A 26,070-nucleotide genomic window follows, 5' to 3' on the forward strand; every position below is an offset into this window, starting at 1 on the left:
AGAACTATGCATAAAATAGTTATCTAAAACAAGAAAAGTTTAAAGGGAATCATCACAAGGCCATTCTTAAAATAAAAACCTCTACTGGAAATGGCTGTAATTCTGCTCACAGCAGTCTTGATGGAGCATTAACATCTCCTCCAACCCTGCTGCAACTGGGCACAGCAACACCTTTACGAAGAGATGGTTTAAATGATGCCTCAAGAATGAAATGTGGTTCTTCGCTTACCCATTTATACCTGCTTACTGCAAAATAACGCATAAAAGCTAAAGCTGAATGAGCTAAGAACCAAGTTGCTGATTTTCAACCTTCGGCTTGTCTGCTGGCTTAACACAGAACTGTAAAGAGCTTCATGAATCTGGTCAAGATTTAAACAAAATTAAAAAAAAAGAAAATGCATTAAGATGATGAACCCCAGTGTACACTGAAGCAGGTGATGCTCTGCCTCTACCGACACTACCATGCAACTTCTAAGCTTCAGCAGAAGGCAACTAATGTCTAGAACTGCACACACTGCTGAGTTGCTGTTCCGTGGCTTAATGTATCAGAGTTCAGTGCTGAAACTTTTCAGAAGTGAAAGGAGGAAACACCTATAACGTGCCAAATACTGCAAGGAAATCTTTACTTCCTCTGATACGCTCAGAGCCCATCACCTCTATCTGTGAGGCTTAAAGCAAACTGACAAGGGGCTTGACACGTGTTTCTCTCCAATAAATAGTGGTTTATTACTTAAACCTGGATGTCTTTGTGTGCAGCTTCTACGTGCAGATCTACTGGAATGCAACTATCTGCAGACATACTTTTTATCACATAATAACTTCAGGATCAAGGCATTTCTAGGGAATATTGGCTTCACAAAGCCACTGTTGCCATGAGATGTTCTACCAGCTTTGTAACTTTCACAATGCAAGTGATCACGATCACAGCAATTACATCGGTTTTCAATAGAAGCAGCTTCCCCATATAGCCACTGACGAGCTGAGCAACAGGTTTGTTCCTTATCTGGCAAGCAGAATTTACCGTTTTTATCTCCTTTTATTTCCTTTTGGAAAGGAGCTCAACTCACTAAAAACCTCCTAGCAATTGGGAAGGTTAACACCATCTGAAGCAACACCATTTTGTCTATAGCTGCTGTAACTCATGGATACTGCACGTCACTCAGCATTTATACATCAATGAACCACTCCAGTTATAGGAGATATGCAGAAATATATACATATTTATTTTACTGTCCTCAAAACACCGAGATTTCAAGGCAATATCCATACTAGAAATAATTATGCCTGAGATCAAACTCCAGATACATACCACGTAAACTCTCAGGATTTGAATCTGAGAGTGACCTTAATAAATTTGAAGTTTTCAATAGCTTGAGGAAGAATTAGAGGTGTCACAATCAACTGTAATTCTTTTTTGATATAAGACTGTCCATCAGCATTCAGAATTTATCACAAGCCTAAGCCTTTATAGAAAAATCAGTTTGTTAGGATTTCATAGATGTGAATTTAAGCTGTACAGGTCCTATACAAAAACATTATTAAGGGCAGGGTGGATGTTAAGGGCAGGCTCCAGATACAAACACATTTATTTTGGTATCTACACATGTACTAGGTATCAACAATACATATAACTGTCTGAATCCGGAGCTGAAACTGAAGATGAACAACAACATGCTGCACCATAAACAGCCAAAGAATGAAACAAGAAGAAAAAACAGAGTTAAATGAATTATTTTCATTGAATTATTTTGCTTTCTACGCTTAAAATGGTTTCCCCTCCACTGCTTAAGAGACTGAAGTGCCCCTGGTGACTCCCAGGGTACAGCTGGGATCTGGCCCCTTCCAACCAGCACCTTCCCCGAGCAGCTCCCGGGCACCATCCAGCAGCCAGAGGAGCCCTGAGCCTGTGCCCGACAGCGGATTTGTACGCGGTCACCTCGTCTGGCAAGCTAAAATGAACAGACACGGGCCGTTCCACGCTGCTTGGCTTCAGATCTCAGGAATGCTCCTGAACACGTCTGATTTACAGACACCAACGTGGCCCGTGCACCTCCTCTTTGGCTCTCAGGTAACAATAAGGGAATTAATTTCAGGTCAAGGACTTCTAACAACTAATTTTGCAGATATATAATTTCAATGGAAATAAAGTTCGGAAGTAAATACAAATATATTTAAATTAAGACCCTCGTAGAATATAAACCGCTTGGGAACTGCACAGGTAGAACCTGATAAAATGCCACAGCATCAAAATCCCAAACATCTGCAGGTGCTTTGAAGCAGCGACAGTCTGATTTGTCCTACCTGCTTCGTGAGATGCAAAATGCTAAAGTAATTGCTTAATTCTTAATTCTTAAGCAATTCTTAAATGCTTAATTGCTTATTCTTAGCAATTTTAGATTGATTATTTTCAGCAGTTCTCCAAGGCTTAAAAATCTTATCCAGCTTCTGTTGAGTTCACTGACAATATGCCCTTTGAGCTGAAGTGCAGCAGAAACGAGGGCTGAGAACAGCGTGCTGGATCTCAAAGAACTTGCTGAAAAGCACAACTCAGCCTTGGCACCAGCACGAACAAGGAATTTATTTAAACAGCTACTTAGAAATCCCCCCTCTTGTCCTGCCAACTTGGGATCTTAGCACGTACGTGAAATGAACAGTGCCCTCCTAATTCAATAGGCGCTCGGTTCGAAGAGGAAAATTGTAGGGTATGAAGTGAAGCACCGAGCACAGCGTGATAAAACACAAAGGAGCTGACAATCAGCTAAATGTCTGGATGCATCCAAATGAAACAGCTGATTTGGATCACAACAACGTCTAGAAACAACACTTCGTATGTTCTCAAATGCCAACAGATGGAATTGCAGTGTCCGCTTTGACAGCTGTCTTAACTTTTTGTAAAATCTCAGTAATCACTCAAAGTTGTTAAAGCCTAACTGAAGTGTCCACCTCCATCTTCCTAGCAGAATCGTGGAAGAATTTCTGCTTTAACAGAACAACCCACTGGTGTTATTAGCTAGTTAGAAGCTCTGCTCTGTGGTCTTTTAATGAAGCATGGTTCCTGAAGTGAAATCAGCAGTTTTGTGCTAAATTCACTGTTCCTGTATGGATTCGGTCTATTTCTTTGTTAGAAATTACTTACACAGAGTGAAATCTTTTAATAAAAACAAAACTGTTGTAAGGAAAATGCATTCTCTTGCACTTTCTCACAAAAATATATTTCTGTACACTTACCCTCTCTTCTTACTCATTCCCATGCAGAGAACGCTAACAGTCCTGGCATGTTTCAACTATATTTAAAATTCTATTTATCTACTCATTTGCTGCTTTATTTGATAGTAGAACACGTTAAGAGGTTTGTGACTCCAAACCATCCTGCTCCTGTTTTTCCCTGAGAAACGATAAAGCTGCCGACATTCCTTTACATTTTTCAACTGCTGTAAAACAGCCCTGCACTGCCAATACTGAAGCGGAGACAAAACAGAAGAGGAACGTTTTGGAGAGCGACCTGCGATGTTAGGTCCCAACAGAAGAAATGAAAGTCAAACCACATGAGCATTAACACTTCAGACAGTAGTCAAAGGCTTCTGCCCAGCCACAGAGGAGCAGAACTCATCTGGAGCTCAGGACTGCCCTGTAGCACCACTGCCAAGTCTGCAGGTTGAGCTCCCCTTCACAAGCACCAGGAACAGTACAAAAACTGTTTAAAAAATTATGTATCATAAACAAAGACAGAATTTGTTTGTTGTTGACTAAAAACAGTCACATTAAATGGTACGCAAGAAGCCCATTGAGGGCTGGAAATCCTTCTAGCAGTCTTGGTGCGACATCCTGATATTCTGTTCAAATACTGGCATACTTTGTCCATCATGGAGCATTACTGGTGGAGGCAGCCACAATTTATGGTGAATACTGAGACTCAAATGCAGGTTTTTTTCCATTTTTCACTTTAGAAAGAATGGCAGTATAGGATACTTTGGTTCAAGAACAAGGGAAGAGCCAACTGCAAGAAGTGCTTAGTTTCATTCTCTGTCTTTTAAAAAGGAAAAAAGTAAACTTTGACCCTCAGAAATTCCTTCTACCAAGCTATTTTATACTGGGACAAAAATGAATAACCATAAAACGCCTACAAATGGCTATTTGCAAAGTGTTCAGAAACTTCCGTGGCTGTACATTGCTGCTGCTTTTCTTTCACACGTATTAGCAAAGCTGAACTGGGTCTCCAAGAAATTGAAAAACCCTGAAGTTGTACCTAGCGTACGTTGCAGCTTCATTGGCATCAAGAATATGTTTAGCATATGGGTATCTGCTTTTCAGCAATGTTTTTATCTAAATACATGGGTATGCCAGTCGCGGAAGTAACACTTACAGTAAACCAGTCTCTCACCACTGAGAAGACTGAGGAAAATTGCTTCCCCAGAGATGGGAGCTACAGCAAACACAGAAATCCCGTGAAACACAAGTTCTGTGAAATCCACTTCTCGAGACCAACTGCCAAGTCTGAATCATCTTAAAACACCTTTTTGCATAAGGAATGTGATTTTTAGTTGTATGATTGAGATTCTAAAGGGAGGTGTTTCTTTTCTGCATTTTGCCATTTTAGAAAGAAGTTCACTGATGCCCCAATGTCACGTTGTTCTTCCATCCCAGCAAAGCTTCCTGAATGCGATGGCAGTCAGGTTGTTGGGTGGTTTACGCCAAAGAATTGAACACAAATTGCAACTCGTGAAAAAATGCTTTTCAAATTCCTCTAAGATCTTTCCCATTTGTTGTATTACTCTCCCATAGAAGTATTAAAGCCCACACTAATACAGCATTAAACCATTTGAAAGCAGGACCACGTAACCTCTGTAAACCATCAAAGAGCACTGTGAGCAGAGATGCACTGAGCAGGACTTTAAGGGCAGAGAAGGACCACTTTAAAACCTCATTAAGTTATTTAGTGAACTCTAACTTCATGCCCCTCCAACAAATGCCACTTCCCTGTAAACACAAACCTCAATTTTATTAAACCGTTAAAGTTTCCCACACGCAGTATTTGGATTCTAGTACTCGGTTTATTCACATTCGGATATTGTTCATTGCACATCTGGGCTCTCTTTATAATGAAAGAGCAAATTAAGTGTTACACATACCTGTAAGACACAAATAGGCAGCTAAATACCGTTTTTCAAGGCCATCTTTATAGGTCTGAATCGCACCATAGATTGGAGGTAGAATGAAAATCAGGTTACTCACTGTGTTCCCTGTAGGACAGAAACAAAAAGCAGAGGTTTAGAACTGGGTACTGGGCACTTTAACAAATGAACGTCGCTGTGTTTATTTAAAGACTGCTTCTACAGTTTCCATCCAGAAAGCTACCCCTTTTTGAAACAGTCACACATAACACAGGGTTAAATTTTGGTACAACGTGGTTAACTATTTGAAGGCTAAATAGTTCTCTTTTGTCCTTTTACACGTTTGGAGAGCAATCAAAAACTAAATTAACTGAAAAGGTTGGCTTAGGTGGTGGTAGGGTTACCCTGATTGCATGGCACATGAATTATAACCCAACTCCTTAAGGGCATGAAAGCCCCAAATACGGTTTTCTATGGTTTTTCTTCCCTTAGCTCTCTCCTCCACACTGCCTTCAGATGCTTTAAGGTCACAAAGTGACCCGTTCCTAAACAAAAGCCATTCAGGCTTTCCAGAGCACACAGAACAAACCTGACGTGGAGCTGCACTGCAGATCACGACACAAGATCAAGGACTGCAAGAGGGCACCAGCAAAAAGAGGGGACCAGCAAAAAGAAGCCCCTAACGCTCAGCATGGCAGGCAAGTGCCAAAGCTCATCAGGAGCACCCATACCAGGGGACAGGACGATGCTTCCAGCACCGGGAAAGACAAAGAAACCTTTCTTTCCTCTTGTTTTCTGGTTTCAAGACCACTCTCCCACTCCGACAGGTTTTCAAACTGTTGCGGCCATTGCAAAAGCGCAACGAAATAGTGAGAAATGCAAATGCATCAAAAGGAAATGTAAATTTCTCAGCAGAAGCGGTGCAGATTCAGCTTCTGAGCCCGACCACAAATCATAATTTTGAGAATTAAGGCTTTGTAACAGGAATGAGACGACATGCAACTTGGGCAAGAGCAGATAATAGAAAAAGGCAGAACGCTGCTTATGTAAATTAAGCTGCAAATTTTCACATGCTATCCATTAAATATATATAGTTAAAATTTTAACTCTGATTTCCAAATACTTCCATGTCAAGTGTGATGTATGATATGGAGATGCCGAGAAAAATTATTTCTGCCTTTTGCGTTCAGCAGAAACTCCTGGAAGCATGTCACCATGTAAAACACAGAATGAGCATGAGCAGACCACGTCTGAGCACATCCAAGCACCTGCTTTTCAGATCTGCCCTCCAAGACCCATACCAGAGGGAAGTGATAACTGCCAGACTACGATCATAAAACCCCAAGGTATTATAGCACCTCTGGGAAGAGAAATCCCTATTTTACAGGTTTACAGAAAATTCAAACCCCTGGCAAAAGTGGTTATTTCAGGACCCGTGGATAAGAAGTGCACCCAGCCAGCCTTAACAAGTTAGCTTTGTAGATTCAACAAATGAAACCCAAATCTCAGTTTGAGACATTCTTCTTGACCAGATAAGCATCACATCCAAAAAGAACCTTTCTTTACTGATTTAACATCACCTCCTGCACAACCACAAGCCTCACCAACTTATGACAACCATGCCAGAGACGTCACTCCTTCGGGCAACTCTGCAGAGAGGTTCCCCCACGTAACAGAAGCCCAGCTGAAATCAAACCAGCTCTGCGAATACGTTCAGGTTTGTACCAACCCAGAGGTTTTTCATGCCTCGTTTCTCGGGGGAAGCATTAACCTCTCGCAGCATTCCTGCAGTGATGCAATGGGCAGGGATTTGCTCTCTCCACAGGCCAGGCTTGGCAGAAAGCTGCTGCAATCCGGGGTCCGTCGCCGCCTCCTCCCACGAACCACGCAAAGACGTCACCTAACCTTAAAAACCGGAGCAAAGGCTACACCCAGCCCGGGCAGCAAGTCTGCTGCTTTCTGGAGGAGCTCTCAAACGCATCCATTTCACGGAGACCTTACTAGACATCACATAAACATCATTGTTTAAGGTCGTTTTATTATGCAACGGGCAAAAAGCTGGCAAAAACCCAAACCTGCAAGCGCTGAACAAAAGAAATCCCGCGCTGTTTGTCCCTGGGTGGGAAGGCACGTGACAGCCACGGAGATCTGCAGCAGGCTAACAAGCCTAAATGGACGCAGGAACGCAGCGAAGAGATGCCTCTGTAGGAAAGCAAAGGTCTCAACACTTCCTGCAAAGCTGTAATTACGTTAAATTACGGGAAATTTATGAGCATTTAATCTAGGAGCATCTTGCTGGGAGAGGAAATACCGTAGGCCTAATGTAGCTGTAAATTCCTGCCGCTCCTCCTCGGCGCTTTCTGGCCCGCGTTATTCGGTACGTTTACAGCACGGATTAGGCATGCCTATTTGCAAAACATTTATTGAAAACCGTGCTTTTTTTTTTTTAATAAAGGAAATGGGGGTGGGGGAACAATGAATGGAGTAGTCGGGCATGCTGCTAGTAAAATTACTTCTTTCACGAACAAAAATTACAAGGCCTCTGTTAAACCTGAGACCCCTAGGAATGCAGATTTTATAGAAGTCCTGTTAGTCTTTGCAGGATTATCCTCACAGAATAGCTCAAACTAAAAGGGATTTCTCTTATTTTTTAACTAATTCCATCAAAAACGGCAGTGAGACATGTCCAGAGATTAGCAACCAATACCAAAAAAGAAGGAAAAGGAGACACAAGTAACTGCCACCCTATTACTCTGCAGTTAATTAGAAACAAGGACATGAAACAAGGTTTGAAGGAAATAGATATGGAAGTTGAAAATGGAGAAAAAAATGACAAAAAAAAGATCTTTTTCTTTTTCACCTGATTTTCTTTATAGAAACTACAAACGCAGCAAGCTTCTTTCGAAAAATCAGAGACTGGAGAACGCGTAACTAAGACATGACAAAGAAAATATACAAAATAATTAAGGAGATCATTGGTTATGCCTGTAAGAAATTCAATATATCAGGAATTATGTGACTGCACATGGAGGGGCCTTGGGTTTAATCCTGTACTGAATTCTTACATTTCATACTGGATTCCTCAGATAACTGGACCAGTACTTGAAATATCGTGACCGAGACCATGCCTTGCCATATGAACGTGAATCCTTATTCCAAACGTAGGATTAATCTGTTTGAAGAGGCAAAAAAGAGAACTAAGACTGTACAGTGACAATCACAGGCTATCACTGGAAGGCACCTAAACCCCCAAATTTATTTCCCGGAGGGGCAGGGAAATAGCAAAGTCTTCACACAAGCCAATAGTGGAAAATGACGTTCTGTTTTTAGCAATAAATGGAGAAGTACATCAGGTGCATCACTCAGCTGCGAGGGTAAGGTGGGGACCTACAGTATGGGAAGGGACAAAATTGGCTTAGCTCACCTAGCCCAACAAAGAAAGGCTGGAGGGAATGAAACCGTGCTCCGCAAACACACCGTGGGTAAATGCCAAGGATCCACGGGAGCTGTTTGAACTAAAGGAATACCGACAAAGGGATAAATAAACTAACCTTAAATAAATGCATAGTCGAGCTGTGTCTGTGTTTCACACATCTGCACACTGTGATACCAACACAACAGCAAAAACTACCAAGCTTTTCATTTTGTTTTACTACGCATGTTCATTCAATCATCCTCAGGCCTTAAAAATATATACACACAGTATCATAAACACACAAAGATCTGTACAAAGACTGAAATCACATCACAGACCAAAATTATAAGCAAAAACTTGGAGAGGAAATAGTATTTACAGGCTAACATGGGCAAAATATATTACTTACTCTTATCCAAAAAGCTTCACAGAGCTGGAGTACACAAATTTGAAGGACCCTACTTTCACAACCTTTCTCTTTTCCCCCAATATGTAGTTACTTCTACATTAGAAAGTCCTTTCTGCAATAAATTTGGATGAGAAGTCAAAAGGATAAAACAAGCCACGTTGTAAATATGTCAAGTGATAACAGAACATGGTGATAAAGAAAATACCTCGCAGGATGTAGAAGTATCAGGAGCACAGCACATGGAGCTAGGATATAGGAGATGCTTTCAGTGAAGGAGGAAAAGGGGTACTTAAAAGAAGCAGCAAAAATTATCACCTTCTGCTTTGGACAAGGTGAGTGATGTGGCTTACAGGGTTAAGAGACAGTAGTGATCCCAGCCCCTTGTGACCCCCGGTACCTTGCTGGTGGGGCAGCACCAGGAGCTGAAGGTCCTTGGCTCTGTGCGAGCACTGCTCTGTGACAGCCAAACGTCGGTGTGTTATCAGTGTTATTCTCATCCTAAATCCCAAACGCAGCACTGCGTGAACCCTTACGGAGAAAATTACCTTGATCCCAGCCAAAACCATGACAGAGATCCTTCCTCCTGTTAAGTTTTACAAACTGGCATTGACCTTTTCAAACGTTCAAGTGTTTTCAGTCTCTTGCTCACTCTCACACTTTGGACTCCTGTAGGGTTTCTACAAGACCCAAAACCCAACAGAAATAACTGTTACCTCCAGACAGCAAAGAATTATTTTTTTTTCCAGTTTAAAAAGCTGGCTATTTATTAAAAGCTCATTTAAGATCAGGTCTAACAAAGATGATATTCATTACTGCCTACCCTTACGAACAACTGCAACTCACGGTGAAACACAAGAGAGGGCAGGGGCTGCTAATTTCTAAAATATACACACCTAAGCTCCTATAAAGCCAAAGTGCCCCTTTTAATTATAAATGAAACAAGATTTTGAGGCTGATAAAGCCTGTTCCATTGCACGTGTGTCACGGTGCACTGCACAGTCAGTTTTAGGGCACTACCTGGGTCCTGGAGCTTTCCCTTTTTCCATCCCCGTATGAAAAAACAAAACTGATGTTAACAAACAAAGCCTGTCAGATGGCCTCATGACACATGCAGAACTTGGATCATCCTTCTGGCTGCTTTCAGATGCAAGTTCTCTCTCACAGCTCGTGTTTCTGGCATCATCTCTAGCAGCCCTGGTGCAAATTGAAGGGTTTACCAGCTGTAAAGAGCTTGGGAAGCAACACGCTGGTGTGTGCACGTAGGTGACCACCTACCGTGGGAATACCTTCTCTTAAAGAGGACTCTTCTCGTGGAAGGATCTCTAGGGATATGAAACCAAATATGAGCACACTTAGAGAGGATCAGCATAAGAACAGCACAAGAAGAACAGTCCTGGTGCCCAGAGCACCAGGCACGGGGAAACAGCAAAAGACAGAAAGGTTTTTGGAAATGAGATTCAAATCTTCACCTCCACCAGCCTTTTTTTAATATCTTCCTCTTCAAAGGCCACAATAACCGCGCTTTGGAGGGTCAGGAAATGAAAACTCCTGTCTCCATTTGATATCTCTAAAGGACCTCGAGGGGAGAAAGACGAGTCATCCCGATGGGAATGTTGCCAGTAGGTGATTACCGAGCTCCCTGCTGGCTGATGCGCGTGCGAGATCGATATCCACACACCTACCCTTAAAAGAGAAAAAGGGAAATGGGGAATGCTTTTAAGTGATGAGATCTGATTCTTACCTCCTGCAACTCCTCCAGTCTCCTTTACCAAATCCTAAACAAGCCTTGATTTCGTTTACCTGGCCGTTAACTGAAGTTGCAGCTTGCAACGATTCTGCTGCAACTTGTGTTAGCCAGCACATCTTGAACAACAAAACGAGAAAAAAAACACCCGAGGAAACAAACAGCGAGGCAATTACTGAGCCTTATAAGCTACGTATGAAAACTTACTGAAGAACCATAAAAACAGGTACAGATAAATAACAATTCAAACTAATGGGTTATTAGAGAGACTGTATGTCCCTAAGTATTTAAAAAAAATAGAAATCTAAAGATCAATTTTTGTATAAATCATCAGAATTGTAACATTAAGCTCCATAGGAAGACAAAACACGATAGGAAAATGTGATAGCATAAGCACATTACAGAAGAATATTGCATTAACCCAGCCCTGTATAGACCTTTGCAATATGAAACCCATCTTGGCACACCATTGGGACAAAATACAGGAGGGACAAGCTACAGGGCTTCAGGTAAGAGCAACACAGAGCTCTACAAAGGAAAAAAAAGATTTGGAGAAAAAAACCAGCTACCTCAGTGCTGGTCAGGCAGCAGCTACAAGCAACACAAGTCAACAGATTTACAGGGTGCAAGGATTGAAAAAAAAGTATTTGCATTTCTAATAAAGAGCCTTTTGATTAGCATTTACATACTACACCAAGGAAAAGGGAAATTCAGGCGGAACACCCAGAAGCTAAGTTTATTTAGAAACCAAGTTTCCTCCCCAAAAGAAGCCACGAGTCCTAGAACAGCTTCAAACGAGCCTGGACAATACGCTCCAAGATTGTAGATAGATGTAGATGAAGTCCCGGAGTTGGACTCGATGATCCTTGTGGGTCCCTTCCAACTTGGGAGATTCTCTGATTCTATGAACGCAGCACCTGGGACCTGTGCTTTGAGATCTCCGAGGCTGCTTCGTCCTTGGTGGGTCTCCATTTCTCCAGGATACGTGGATGTAGGCTGGCATCCTTCCGGACAAAACGTGCCCAGGTAAAGCATTTCAGTGATTTAGTGGAGCGGGGAGGGGCAATGAGGTAATTTTAGGGGGAAAACAGATGATTAATTATTAACAACGCAATTTGATTTTTATTCCCCGTGCTCGTTTCCGAGCGGTTCCAACATGCCGCGTCAAGCAACACGTCCTGATTTACAGCCTTCCACGCTTCGTGTTCCAGAACTCACCCCCTTGGCATTCGTCTGGCCCCTTCAGCCAATATTTTTGCAGACATTTTTACCCCGATTACAGCATTTCGTGTTACATTTGTGTTCTTCACAACAATCAAAGCGCGGAAGGTAATTAGGAGAAAAAGCTCTCAACACCCCTGACTAACGACGCACGCACGAGAACGCTCGGTTCAAACCTGTAAAGCGTGGGTGGATTTTCTAATGCACAAGCCTCTCTTTGGTATGCACGTCTTACAAAAGCACTTGTTATTAAACTGCTTCTGGATCGCCCTGGGTTACAATTAAGCTATCCTTTGCTTTCCCCTCACCTCTCTGCAAAGTGCTTCGCTGCCGCGTAGTGCAGACAGCAGAAAATTAGAGCCTACCAGGAGGCTGGACTGGCACCGACCTTGCTTCTCATGGACGTTACACTAAAAATAAAACAAATGCACGCAAGTTAACGCTACACGAAAGGGAATCTTACAACTCCATGCATTTCTTCACCAGAACCCAGTATCTGTGCAATCCCGTAAGTACAACATTTGAGTTCAGAATGTGGATTTCAACTCAAACGTTGAAACATTCACTGCTGGGCTAAGAAGATTTTGTTTTTCCCCTCTCAAGTCTAAAACAGATCCATCACCCATTTAGTTTCTATTACTGCAATGTCAGAGCCACTCCAGCCTCCTGTGTGCTTATCCCCAACACCCCTGCAAGAGGGATTTGAGTCCCAAAGAAACCTGCACAAAACTAAAGCCAGGACTTCAAACACCAAATCGTTTCTCTGACCACTAGACCATCCTCACCTGCCACAATAAAAGTGACTTAACCACACCACCTCTTGTAAATTAAGTTTTAGAGCGAAGAGTCTGCAAGAGTAAGGACTATACCTTCCAGAAACAACGTTTTTATGACCAGTTCTTACTTCTTCAGTCCTCCTTCTACTGGAATTTTATTGCAAAATGAAGGAAAAGCGTCTGATAACCAAGAGCTTGGAAGGGTGATTCTTCTGAGGAAAGATGATTGATTTTTCTTTTTTCAAGGGGTTTGCTTGAAGCCCTTCATGACACGAGTCCGAGATCTGTACGAGATGTTCCTTCTGTTCCTCAGAAGAGGGTCAGTAACAGTTTTGGAGGGCAGATGACAAAACGTGGGGGCCCAACTGTGAAGTCTAACAGAAAATTAGGAATGCAACTGCAAGGAGAATGTTCTGAGCTGTAGAATAAAGACAGCTACACAAGCTAAATCAGAAGGGCCACGCTTCTCACTTCCGAAGCCCAGCTCTGCTGATTGTCTTACTATGGCTGTAACGATGTCTATGCCACCTAGGCCTGTCAAAAGTACAGGGTATTCTGAAGATCTAATAAGCGTTTTGGGGGTTTTGAAGGGACCATTTCACTAAATGTAACAGTATTTGAGAAAGTAACGAGAGCACCAGAATCTACCCTTGGCTATCTTTTGAGTTTGCAAGAAGAAACCTGGACGTACAGGGTGATGCACACCTCCTTTACACTATATTTCATTTCCAATCCAAGATATCCACAGTTAACTAGACTATAAGAAATAAATTTGCATCACTATTAGCTGCTGCGCCATCCTGTCACCTCCGAATGTTGCTTTCCTGGAACATGGGAAGCCTCGTGGAAAAGAAAGCAGCGTTTCCCCGAGAAACGTGTACCTGAGACGACAGCAAGCAGACCAATTAGGCTGAAGTACCCCTGGAAGGATTTTGCCAGTAAATTTGAAGTTAAAACAGTCGACACAGGCATGTCATTTGAAAAAAAGAAAAAATCAATCTACAAAGCGCACCAAAAGCAAGTGCTTACAGCTGGAAAACGCAATCAAAGTCAGAAGCGATTAGGCTGAGATGATGTAAAGTTAGAGCATTACATGCAATACGCTCGTTGCTGAAGGGCAGATTTGCTGCTATTACAGCCTTGACTGGGAAACAAAACGTCTCTTAAATGTTATTTTAAGCCAGGCTGCTGATGTCAAACTGGAAGGAAATAACCAAGAAGAGCAGGCTTGCTCTTGAGCCAGTGCTAAAACCGGAGCGACCGACACAATGTTACAGGTATCATCTGTGGCATTTCCAGGCTTGATTCCCTCCTCTTCGCCTTCCTCCTTCTGTGCTGGTGTCAGCCTCCCGGCTCCATGTTCAGTGTCTGCACCAGTTCCTCCAAGCCTGGGGCTCTGCCCGGAGCAGAAAGCACAGCTTTCGGCAGCTGTCATCTGTCTGTCCTCACCCAGACAGAGCCTGGAGGCATGATGGTTACTCCCTGAACGGTGGCTGGCAGAGAATAACTCGTATTAGTGCTCTTTTCCAGCCAGTTGTAGCTTTAATTTAAGCAGCCTTGCTTCAAAATCCAAATCCTCTTGCTTTCCTTCCTTTCTTCCTATCGCTGTGGATTTCCCCTGGGTGCTCAGCATGACTGAAGTCGCTCCTGCTGATGATTCACGCAATTCTTCTGCGTTTTGCCCCAGATGGATGGTGGAAAATTAAAAAGAAAATGGTAGGTGACAGGTAAAAACGGAGCCCACCGAGATGATGAAACCGGTGCACAGCAGCCTTCACAGCACCGGTTGGTGGCATCCCCTCTCCTGCCAGTAAACTAGGCGAATTCTCATCTCTAAGTTAAACTTCCACAGGGCTGCCTTAAATTAAAAATCCCAGCACTTACCACAAAGTATGATTTAAAACAAAAAGGCAAAAAAGGGATCAGATCTCAGAAGTGACTTTAACTCTCCTTCTTCATGCCTAAATACCCAACTTTCTGTCTTTTACACATGCACTCCTCTTCTTTGTGGCACCTCTGAAGCCTGCATCACCTTTCCCAATTAATGCAACAACCTAGCAAGGACTTTCAGCTGTACCTAACTCACTAACCCAAGACTCGAACTACTTCTAATTCCACCTCTCTTTTTCCACTGTCCAGCTGTCATTTCAAGACAACTTCCAGGTTCTCGCTTGAAAAATGAAAAGAATAAAAAACCAGCAGCTGCCTATTAGCCCTTAAACATCAGCAAAATATATTTGTCTATGTGCAAATGAAGCTTCTCCACAAGGACAGCAAGATCCAAGTTCAGATCTTGAAGTATCTCACGATCTAACCCAAATATAGGAAGAGGTACACAACACATTGAAGGGTCAAGCTTTAGGCCACCCTTTTTAACTTTACCAGCTCCAGTTCATACCCAGGGTGGTGAGCATTCAGGCCCACAAAAGTTTTGGTGCATACGGATATGAAACAGTTGAAAACTAAACACAAAATGAACGAAATTCCCAGCACAAATGGCAGCCTGAAGACTGGCTGGGGAAGCTTTCAGAAGGCAGAAGAAAATAGAAATTAACAAGAGTCATATGGAAACCAGCATGGAAAACTTTAAAGACAAGAAAAAGGATTGAGTTTAAAGAAGAAGTTTAAAGGCAAGAAAAAGAATCCCTTGGAATGGGATATGTTTAAGAAAAGGAACTAGGAAACATTTCTCTACAGCCTACAACAGAGAAAGAGGGAAGACAAGAAAAGTTAAATTGGGATGGACTCAGTTTTAGCATTCAAATACCGTGCTGATGTTGGACATCGTGCTGAAGACAACGATAAAACTTGGGCCTTGACAGATTTAACAGCCACCAAGTCCCAAATGCCTGCGAGAAAAACAACGGCGCTACCGCAGATCACAAAGCCGTAGCAGCTTGTTGAAGTGAAGGAAAACAACATCTGCTGTATGATTTCACTACCCCAGCGCACTTCTCTGACACTTCCCAAGGCATCTACACGACTCAATGGAGCTGATTCTTCTTAGCGACTCCACTCACCAGTCGGAAAGAGGGACGAGGGATACAAACCATAGAAGCTCAGACAGTTTTCACTCTGCTGCTTCCCACGAAAACCAGGAATTTTCACCTTACAGCAGCTAGCTGCAGCTTTATGACGATGGCATCCAACTGCACCCAGCTGCAGCAGCCAGACCTGCAGGTACCAGGGGCTGCAAACAGCAGCACTTTGCTTTTGTTCTCTTTTTGAGCTTCTGATAATAAATTCAGAGTTTAAAGGAAAGCATTTTGCTTCTCCAGACTCCTTATGCACGCACTGGTCAGTGCACTGCGTGGTTTTTGTTCGCTCTGCTTGCATGGGTCATTTCCACAGCTGCAAAAAGGACTTGAGGGGAAAAAAAAAAAAGGAAAAAAAAAGAGAAAAGGTAAAGACATCAGCTTGCACTCACAAGCAAAATATCATCTAGAACAACTCTGTACATACACCTATAAGATTTAACACCTGAAGAGCCTGCGGGTAGCCTCAGTGCTGCAGCTTGGGGCCAGCACCAGAGCTGGCAGCCACCAGCAGGGCTCCAAGAAAGCCAGACTTGCAGATCCTATTTCTCAACGACGAGTAATTCTTCAGGTATCCCTGGGTTTCTTCCCAGCGAGGTCAAAACACCAGTTGGAAGGGGCCACAGCGGCGTGCTCTAGAGCTGGGAAGCTGCTCTCCACCTAACCACTCAGATGGCACAGACTTGGGAGGATGGAAAAAACCCATAGAACAAGTGACAGGTCTAATACAGTGGGGAGAAATATTCTGTCCTGAGATCATCAGAGCTCCAGGCTATGCTAACCGTGCTGCAACGGCCCTACAGACTCCTCCTTTGATCAACTTCTGTATCTGAGTCCTGGATCCTGCCCAGCTGAAAGCCCTTCTCCACCTGGAATTAGCAATTACCGAAAATCCAGCCTACAGGGCAGCAGCATCACCCCCAGCACATTCATTTTTCTTTAATTCTGCTTTCCTACCTAGAGCAGAGCGAGCTATGCCTCCTCCTCAAAGCCAAAAGTCAAAAATCTGTAACTCGTGAGTCATTAGTTTGAGTCAAGTCTCAAACTAATGGCCTGGACCTTGCCCAGCTGCGCCAGCTCACGCTCCTGTCTTCCTCCCCGGCTCCTCTGGGTTGCGAGGAGAATGAGGACAATGTTTCTTGGACTAGGTCGCAGGGGAAAATACCCTCTCCACCACAGAGACCAATGGAGATCCTTCAAGAGACACACACCACGCATACGTCATTGCTGGGTCACCCCAAAAACACCAGATTCTGGAAATAAACCCAAAGGAACTGAGGAACAACGTCTCCCCGGCAAAACCAATGAAAACAGGAGAAAAGAATAAAATAAACTAACACCCCAGGACACAGCTGGGGAACAGATTCCCCGCTGGACATTAATCTCCATTCCGAAATCAACTTTGGAATTTCCCTCGGGAAAGTTCTGCAACGGTTGAGTCACCAGTTGCCGGAAAGGCGAAGAGCTGGAGAGGACCCCGGGGAGGTTGGGGGGCACACAGGGTGCTTCTCCCAGCGAGAATGAGAGACAGAGGGGTTGCTCCTGCCCCTCAAGCTGCAGCTCCCGCTCCGCCAGGGATTTGTGGCCCTTAGAGCCACGCAGAGAGCGGTCCTGCAGGGACTGACTGTGCCAATCGCTGGGGAAACATCAGATCTTCAGCCACTGATCGCCGTGGGTATGCAGAATGCTTCCTCAGAGGAACTAAGTTAATAAAAAAAAAAAAAGTTAGCCTGGTCAGCCACTCCAGATTTTTGAGCTAGCATAGGGAACCTGACTATTTCGCATGTACATTTTCGATGGCACAAAGCGGTCTGTGCCCAAACCTAAACGCTGCCCAGGGGATCCTTGCCTGTACGGGGATCTTCAGATGCTCCGATCAGCTCGTCCTAAGAAAACTGATGCTAGAACAATATTTCTCTGTTTTTTGGGGCTGTAACATTCTCCAGAAACTTCTTTCTTCCCGACACTTTCTGGCTTTGTACTGCTTCCACAGCCACAGGAGAGCCGAGCACCTTTAATTCACGCAGCAGCTTTGCTTCTTCGCCAAGGCTGAAAGCCATCTGTAATTAACGAGGCAGGTGTAACGAGGCCCACACACAGGAACTCAAAGCCATCACAGGTGGGCAGCTTTGCCCAGAAAATCCCTTCAAAGAAGGTTCTCTCCTAGCATTGGAAATTTTACTTCAAAATATGTAAGAAAAAGTAAAACTCTTTGCGTTTTCTCAACCTTTTGCGATCTGTGAAGCTTTCTGTGAGCCTTTTTAGGCTTGTTAGAGAGAGAAACAGCCACATGGAACAGTGCTTGCACGCACTGCAAGACGAAATGACCACATACTGCTGAGCTGCACGGACTGAAGACAGCTCCCAGGGATCCTCTGCGCAGTTTTGCCACCATTATTACATCTTGCTTTTGTTTAGAAAGCATCTTCCCCACTGTTCTGTGAAAGGCTTGAGCAAATACGGAAAATGCATTACATAAATAGCAGTTTCAAAAAAAACAAAAATAAAAAAGGACAAATCCCAAACGGCCTAAAGCCATTTTTGTCTTTCAATTATAACAACTGTCACTGAAGGCTCCTTTAAAGGCATCCAGAAGTCAGCAGCGCTCCTTTACCATGATTTATTTTACATTAATCTTCCTATTCCGAGCTCCAAATAGATGCTCTGTAAATTCACATCATGCGGTTCATAAGCCTCTCTGCCTTAGTTTGCACATAGCAAAATTAAATTGCATAAATGCCACTGCTCTGTTCCCATTTGGAGTGGCAGATGTCCAACTGCCAGCTGTACAAGCACTGAATGTGGAGCACTAATTACAGAGTAATCAAACGCTTTGTTAATCCATACACGGAAATTTTATTGTCACTTAATAAGTGCACCCCTATTAGCAGATAAACACACGTGTGGTGCGTTACCACTGCATCCATCGAGCTTTAAGCGTTTCCATAAGGTGGTGGAGAAAGGAGAACTAGGTGACTGGGCAAATTTGGGCTTTCCCGAAGCTTTTGGCCCTGTCTTTCACTGAAAGCTCTTGTGAAAACAGAAAGTTGAGCTGTCACGGGATGACAGGTAGAGCTGCTTCGTGGATTAGAAACTGGCAAAGAGACAAAAAAGAATTCAAACATTGATTGTGGCAAAACGCATCAGAACGATGCTGAGAGATTAATACACTTGATTTAAGCTGGAAGATCGTTTACAAACTAGGAAAAGAAAGAAAAACAATAAAAGAGTATTTGACACTGACCCAAAGTTACTTAAAATCTTGATGTGAGACAGCATGACAGCAGAAACTGGCTGTCTGGCTTACGAGTTTACTTCCAGTGTATTATTCCTTGAAGGAAGGGATCCTCCATGAGCTTCGTTTGGTGCAGAGCTCAAAAAGCAAGCTGGAAGTGTTAAACAGCAGCTAAGCCCTGCTCTGTATGCCCCCCCTGACATTACAGCCACCATCAATTAGCTTCATTTTCCCTCTCCAGCTCTCCTGCCCCCTAAGTCGAGGGAGGTCCCAGAAGGGGGCTGATAAGTGAGAAGAGGAAACCTGCGAGGAGGCTTCCTGCGCCTGGGTCAGGGAAGTTACACACTCAGATCCATTTCAGCCTTCAAGACCGCGAGGCTGTGGCCTTGTCTCCTTTTAAATCACGCTTTAGAAATCATCAGTGTCATGATGCCTTTAAATAATTCAGCTGCAGCCAGGCAGTCGGGCTGATCACACCCAAGTAATCCTCCATTCCTCCTTCACCTGCCACTTCATTATTGAAAGGACAGACAGAGCTCTTGTAAGCCCGTGAGGGCAGACACATTTGGCTTTATTTCATTTCAGGTTTTTATTTGGCCTCACATGGATAGTACCTAGCTCAACAGTCCCTGGCCCTTCTCCAAAGCCTCTGGAGAAGGAAGCAGGATGTCCATGAGGACCAAGTGACAGTGTATGTGGCAGTTAACATCCAATATTGATGACATTTTCCAACTTTAAGTAAGTTTAGCTAGTTGCTAAGTTCCGAAGTAATGATCCTCCTGCAAAACAGAGATCCAGGTACCTTTGTCGACAGCTCAGCTACTGTTTCTGTAAGTTTGCTCAGAAAAGACAGTGGTATTTTTGTGTCACTGTTTACAACACTGGGAGTTCTCCGTGTCTCTCCCACCTAACCACATAGACAACAGCCATTTTACCTCTCATTTTACCTCTCGTCTAGATCAGAAATGGGAATGATTTAAGAAACACTACCAGAAGTGGCGAGAAACGTGGGCAGATTCTTATGGTCTGCTTTTTTTTCCTGAAATATGGGTTCCATAAGGCAAGGAAAGTTATCGAAATATGATAAACAAAAAGCAACAGGTTTGACTCTGGTAATAAAAAGCATCTTATATGAAAGTAGCAGAGCTTACTGACAGGCCAAGAAACCATTTCACCAACCCCTTGGAAGCCCGAAGCTGCCTTCGAGGTGTTTGCCAGTGTAAATGCCAGCGTGAGGAGACAGCATCCCAAAAGCAGCTGTGCTGTAGATGGCGCATATTGCTCAGACAACGATAGCACAGGGCGTTACACCACACACCCAGAAACTTTGCTAAAGCTCCATCCGAGCCGAAACTAACCGCCAAGCTGCTAACAACAACAGATCCCCCCCAAAGATCCTCCTGACTGAGGATTATAAACCTCTAGCTACCACAGAGGGCTCTTTTCAGCTTAAAGCATCCGTTTAAATCTCGCTGCTCTCCACGTTCACAGCAATGGAAGTCTATGAACATCGGGTACGTCCACTTGTTGCCGTCCACAAGAGGAATATTTCTCATAAGGATGACAGCGAACACAAAAAAAGGTGAGGCACGTATCACAGAGACATTCAAATCAAAACAGACCCCTCAAAACTGAACACTACATGGACTAAACTGACCTGAAACATCACCCCCACTAAAATAAGGAATAAACTGTAACGATTTTGCCCTCAAACAGCAGGACTTACATCCTGTTGTTGGGGTGGGAGGGTGTTTTCCTTAATTATTATTTTGCTTTCTGTTGGAGCACAAAAGCCGGGGTAATTCAGCAGCCAGGCACTGGGAGGTGGAAAGGATTAGCTCAAAACAAACGCACCTGTACGGCTTGCCCTCCAGCACATGGGAGTCGATCCAAAGCTCCTGAGGAACCCTGAAGGGTGAATTACTCCACCACGCAATAAATTTCATCAGTGAGGGATATGAGAGTCATTTTGGTGCTTAACACAGGCTGGCACAATAATTCTTTACATCTGTTTTTTTCCATTTCAATCTGTTTAATATTCTATGGAAGGACACAGAGCACTTAGTCATCCACCTCCACGAGGCAGGAAAATTGGCAAAGTGCAGACCCAAGGCAAGAAAAAGCATTTTTTTTGTTCTTATTAAAAAAAAAAATAAACTGTGAACACAAGTCATTGTGTTTGGAGTGCATCGAGAGAATGCAAATATGAAATGCTATAGAAACAACACTGCCCCGCGTTACCTCACCTTCACTTCTCTGGTTACATACAATTAATTAGCTGCCACCATTTACTAATTCGTGAAGGAGTGAATGGCAAAGAACAGCACGTAGGCTTCGGGAACACAGCGTGGCAATTTTAGTACAAAATGCTAAATATCACAGACTTAATTTGCAAACCAAGCTTTCAGTTTGACTCTTCAGCACGCTTTAGAGACCTAAGGAAAACACAGTATTTGTTCTGGAACGACCATTATCCTTCAAGCTTTGGGCCTCCAATAGCTTCTTATAGATTATTGTTATAAATTATTTACAACAAGCATTCAAAGCAAAAATTTTAAGCATGCCACCAGCTTAACTGACTGGTATCAAGACAGCGAGAGGTCAGAAACTGATTTTCACTATTCTGTAAGGTAAATAACACAGGCTGCAAGTTTATAAAGCAACACCAACAACAACAACATCAAGAATTACCACAATGAGAGCTTTGAGCAAGGTACGAAAAATATTTTTGTACTTTCTGGTTTGTTTGCTCTCTGAATTTGATTTTTTTCTTAAGAGTAATGAGGCCACAAAAGCACAGCAACTGACAAAAGGCAGACCCCAAATGTACTCTCAGCTCTTCGGTTGAAGCAACTAGACTTCAGGAGAGCATCTCTCTGATCTTCCAAAATAATTAGCTCCAAATTACGTATTTCAGAGAAAGTTGGGAAAGACCCTTCAGCTGCTTTACAAAAGACATGTTGCCAACTCACTTTTGCTGGCTAAGGCTTATTTACAGTGAATCCACATCCTCAAAAAAAAAAAAAAAAGTATTTCCTCTGACCCTCACAGTGCAGTCACAGAATTATTGCTGAATAAGATCTTAACCATTGTGACTTCTCCAATGACATCATCCACTGTTAAGCTAACCCTAAAACACCAAGGGTTTATTTACTGTTTTGCTTTTTAAATTTGGTCCATTTAAATGCTCTAAATTACAGCACAGCTCTTACATGCAGTTGTATCAGCACAAGTGACAGACCGACAAACTGCGGTCCCAAACACTAAAACCATCAGAAGGGACCAGACCTTCTATAATTAGTCCCTTTTTCTTCCAAACACACACCTTTCCACTTCCCACCATTAATCTCATCTTCTTTCTCCTGCGTAATCCAGAAGCGGATGAAAACTATCAGTTCACACATCCAACAGCCAGGAGATTACTTCCAAATTTACATGCTAGGCAAATTTATTCTCGCATGGGTGAAGGAGTAGCACTTCCTCTTCCCTGTGCAGATTATCTCACAAGCTACTTTTCACCAAGAGGAAAACACAAAAATACATACTCTGCAAAAGCATCAGTCTATTTAAGAACTTCCCACTTCGTCCCATTTTAGTGTATGAAGTTCCCTCTTAAACAGCCATAAATCTACATGCCAACTTCCCTTTCCCTCCGAGTTTCTATGCCGTTTGTGCTAGCGTTTTTCACTCTTTTCCCATTCCCACACTCTGAAACCTCTTTCACAACTATTTAGTTTGGTTCCTCACCCGTGTCGGTGTTTGTCACCAGGAGTCCCAGCCTGGCACGTACACCCCGAGCCTTCCCCCCCCTTGCCTGCCAAGCTCTTCCAAAGCGCTGCGGAAGCATCCCAGCTATGTGAGAGGCATTCTCGGATTGCCTACTCCAAGCACTTCAGGAGAGGAGAGCCTGTTCAGTTTAACAATTTTCCTAGGGTCTTAACGCTTCAAAAGCGGCCTCTTACCTTACAGGCGTGAAAGGTTTGTTTTGTAGGGCAGGGAGTCTGTCCGGTGGCAGCACGTAACTACAACTACTACACCGTTTAAAGTCACAGGCCACAAAAATACTGCATTTTTTGGCAAAATATCAGTGACAAAGGGCTTGACCCCTTACCCACTACCGCAACATACCACGTCTCAAGCGCCATGCAGCCCTGCTGGATGACCCTGGAGTTGAAGAACCTTCTTCTTTCTCTAAAGCGGGCTTATGTATGTACATATAAACTCCTGACTGCCCTGAATAACATAAGTTTGAGGTCAAAACAACAGCCTCGAGGACTCCTGAGGTTCCTCAGGGCTACTGTAACATGTAAGGCCCACCACCTGCAATAAAAGCAGCCTGAAGAACTGGTGGAGAGCAAGCGAAGGCGCCTGTCGGGTACAAGGACACCTTCTCCCTCCCCAAACTATTTCGGTGTCATCCCCACCTCCTGCAAAGCTGTATGGCTTCATGGCACAGTGCCCTGAGTTATTTTCCAAGGAGGGGACCCTCTGGCAACGCACAGAGTGCTGTAAAACCAACTTTATTCCAGCACCAAGCCCCCCTGAGACCCACCTCACCCCTAAGATGTCTCCCCGAGCACCCTCCTCCTGCCCCACCGCCGCTCGGGGCACAGCCGGAGGGGACAGCTTTGGGACAGCGGGTGCCCAAACACCACACTGAGCCGCGGGGGAAACCATTCAGACGGATATTTTGGGTCAAAAGCGTCAGGAAAAAAGGAAAAATCCCCGCTTCCACACAGCACGGCTGGCTGAGGGGCCTCCGGCCACCGCTACCCCGCCATCTGCCCCCCCTGAGGAAAGGGGCTATGGAGGAAGGGGGGGAAAATTCCCTGCAGCGGGGCCTCGTGAGTGGGGCGAGGACCCCTCAAAACACCCGTGGGGATAGAGGAGAGGGGGAATTAGGGGGTGAAAGGCCGGGGCTGGGGTCGGCGGCCACTCACAGAACTCGGCGATGTAGTAGGAGACGGCGTAGTTCTCCTCGCACCACTCCAGGGTGGAGGTCGGGGGGCCCCAGTAACCCTCCCGGTCGGCGGCCGGGGCCATGGCGGTGACCGCTCCAGGCCACGGAGGAGCCGGGGGAAGGAGAGGGAAGGAAGGAGAAGGGAAGGAAAGAGGGGAAGGAAGGTGGCCAGGGCCCGGAGCAAGGCGGCTGGAGGGCGGGAGCCGCCGCTGGGCCCGCCCGGCCGAAGGCGGAGCTGGAAGGGGGAGCGAGAAAAAAGGGGGAGAAAAATGGGGAGTTGTCATGGCGACCGGCCTGCCGAGCGCCCCTTTGAGGGGGGAAACGTGGCGGGGAGGCAAATTTTGAGGTGGAAATGGGAAATTTGGGGAAATGCTGAGGGGAAAGGCCGGCTGGGTGCAGGCACCGACATGGCCTCGCTGCGCTGCTCTCTCCTCACCCCCCTCTAAGTCCAAAACATCCCCCACAGGGTCGCTGTGGTGGCATAAAGGTGGTTTCGCACCGTTCTGTTCTTTATTATAAAAAAAAATAAAGGTTCATAACACGCCGGTGTCTTGTTTTTAAACGAAGAGGAAAGCGTTTCTCGTAGTCGTGGGCCGGGAGGAAGGAGGCAGGGAGGAGGTTTTTTATAGCACTGCCTACTACACGGGGGTTTTCTCTCATCTGATGCCTTATTTAGTTCCTTGCTCTTACTACGCGTACTATACTTACACCAGGAATATGCAAAGTGCTTTGCAAGCAGAGTTCATTTCCAAAGGCAAATGCAGGCTAAAAAGAGAAAGCCTTGAAACGGGGGAAAAAATGCACAAGTGAAGGCCTGATAACGCTGTGTCCTTTTTTGTGTTTCAGGGAAAGGTCCCAAGATGTAACGAGAAGCTTCAGGCAGACCTTGAACACTCTACCCAGTTGTTACGCCTACTGGTCAATACAATTTATTCTATAAAAACACACAAACTTCTTTTGCCACGTTTTATTTCTTCTCGCCTCCCCTTCCGTAAGCTGAAAAAACCCTCCAGTCTAAATACAGACCTCTCCTAGTGTAAACGCAAGTGCTCCACAATACGTGCATCTGTCCTGAAGAGTAACCTGCCGCCTTCGGTTCAACATGTATCTAAGTGCTTTCGGCATCATGCAGAAACGTGTTTAACATTTTTTGTAATGATATAAAGCCTTCAAAGCAAAATTAATTTTAGTGATGGCATTGATAAAATATTTAGACTGTCAAAACATCATCAAAATCGCTGTGCATTTTTTTATGCGGACCTGTCTTTTTCTTTTTTCAGGACCAGATTATCTTCCCCATATTTAGACTTTTGAGACTGAGGTCTGGAAGAGCACCAAACTGATTCAAAAGCACAAAACTGGTTGTGAATTTTGAGGAGGAATCTAGTCTGGTTGATGCACAGTAGCTTTTTGGACTTTTCAACGTTCATTTCTTGTAGTAAGGAAGTTGTTAGGGCTCTGATCTATCTTTTCTTATCATGGTTAACCATATTAAGATTAAAAACTCTTAACAGAAAAATAACTCAAAGTTTGAAATTACAGTAGTTCAGAAACTGAAGAAATATCCCCTTGACATAGCAGGAGTACAAAATGGGAACAAACAATATGTACCATATTCGGTTGCAACTGGTTTTAAATAAATAATTTAAAATATTGATGTTTGTTTCTTTTCTCATCAAATGCATGCTGGACATGACAAGGTTTGTAATTGCAATAGGAAAAAGAAAGCCAGATACAAAACTAGCTTTATAACTAGGAGGATAAATTAATGAAAGATTTTATGGGGTGGGTAATAACAACATGGATTGTTATTCTTTCTATTTTTTCTAGGTAAGAAAGAGAAAGATAAGCTCAAATGTATAGCTAGCCCTTAATTTGAATCATTGGGAAGTTTTTATTTATTTGATGTGTTTCGGTAGTGTTCTCCATTTTAATAAGCCAGTATTTCTGACTTATTCTGTGGTTTGGATCTCTGCTTTTGAACTCTGGCAAACCTTTCAGTTATTGCACTCTCAGAAGGATAGCATTTAAGAGACAGCCACAAACCATTATAATACATGCTTTTCTTTCTAAAACTGTTTTTTAAAGGTAGATCAGTTTTCTACAAACACAACTTTTACTGTTTCAGCTGCTATGTTAATACATATTAAAAGCAGTACTTTTC

The 26,070-nt window shown here is 43.8% G+C and overlaps 1 protein-coding gene and 2 long non-coding RNA genes across 3 annotated transcripts in view; 1 reads left to right on the top strand and 2 right to left on the bottom strand.

Annotated features, from left to right (window-relative positions):
• The window catches only part of ACER3 (alkaline ceramidase 3), a 54,972-nt gene extending 30,618 nt beyond the window's left edge, over nt 1–24,354 (bottom strand). Inside the window, exons 1-2 of the mRNA XM_083819515.1 lie at nt 23,887–24,354; nt 5,130–5,240 (exon numbers count right to left, since the gene is read on the bottom strand). Coding sequence (XP_083675641.1) covers nt 5,130–5,240; nt 23,887–24,190 — 415 coding nt within the window. The 5' untranslated portion in view covers nt 24,191–24,354. The remainder of the gene's footprint in view (nt 1–5,129; nt 5,241–23,886) is intronic.
• On the bottom strand, nt 5,777–20,666 carry LOC310892147. The gene is made up of 5 exons (XR_014577907.1): nt 17,561–20,666; nt 7,972–17,412; nt 7,423–7,516; nt 7,187–7,313; nt 5,777–7,016 (listed from the first exon to the last, which is right to left on the bottom strand). It is a non-coding gene; the product is annotated as an uncharacterized lncRNA (long non-coding RNA).
• On the top strand, nt 24,131–25,560 carry LOC310892148. The gene is made up of 3 exons (XR_014577908.1): nt 24,131–24,252; nt 24,753–24,824; nt 25,187–25,560. It is a non-coding gene; the product is annotated as an uncharacterized lncRNA (long non-coding RNA).
• Nucleotides 25,561–26,070: the final 510 nt, after the last annotated feature.

The sequence above is a fragment of the Anser anser genome, assembly GCF_964211835.1.
Source record: "Anser anser genome assembly, chromosome: 1".
NCBI classification, from domain to species: domain Eukaryota; kingdom Metazoa; phylum Chordata; class Aves; order Anseriformes; family Anatidae; genus Anser; species Anser anser.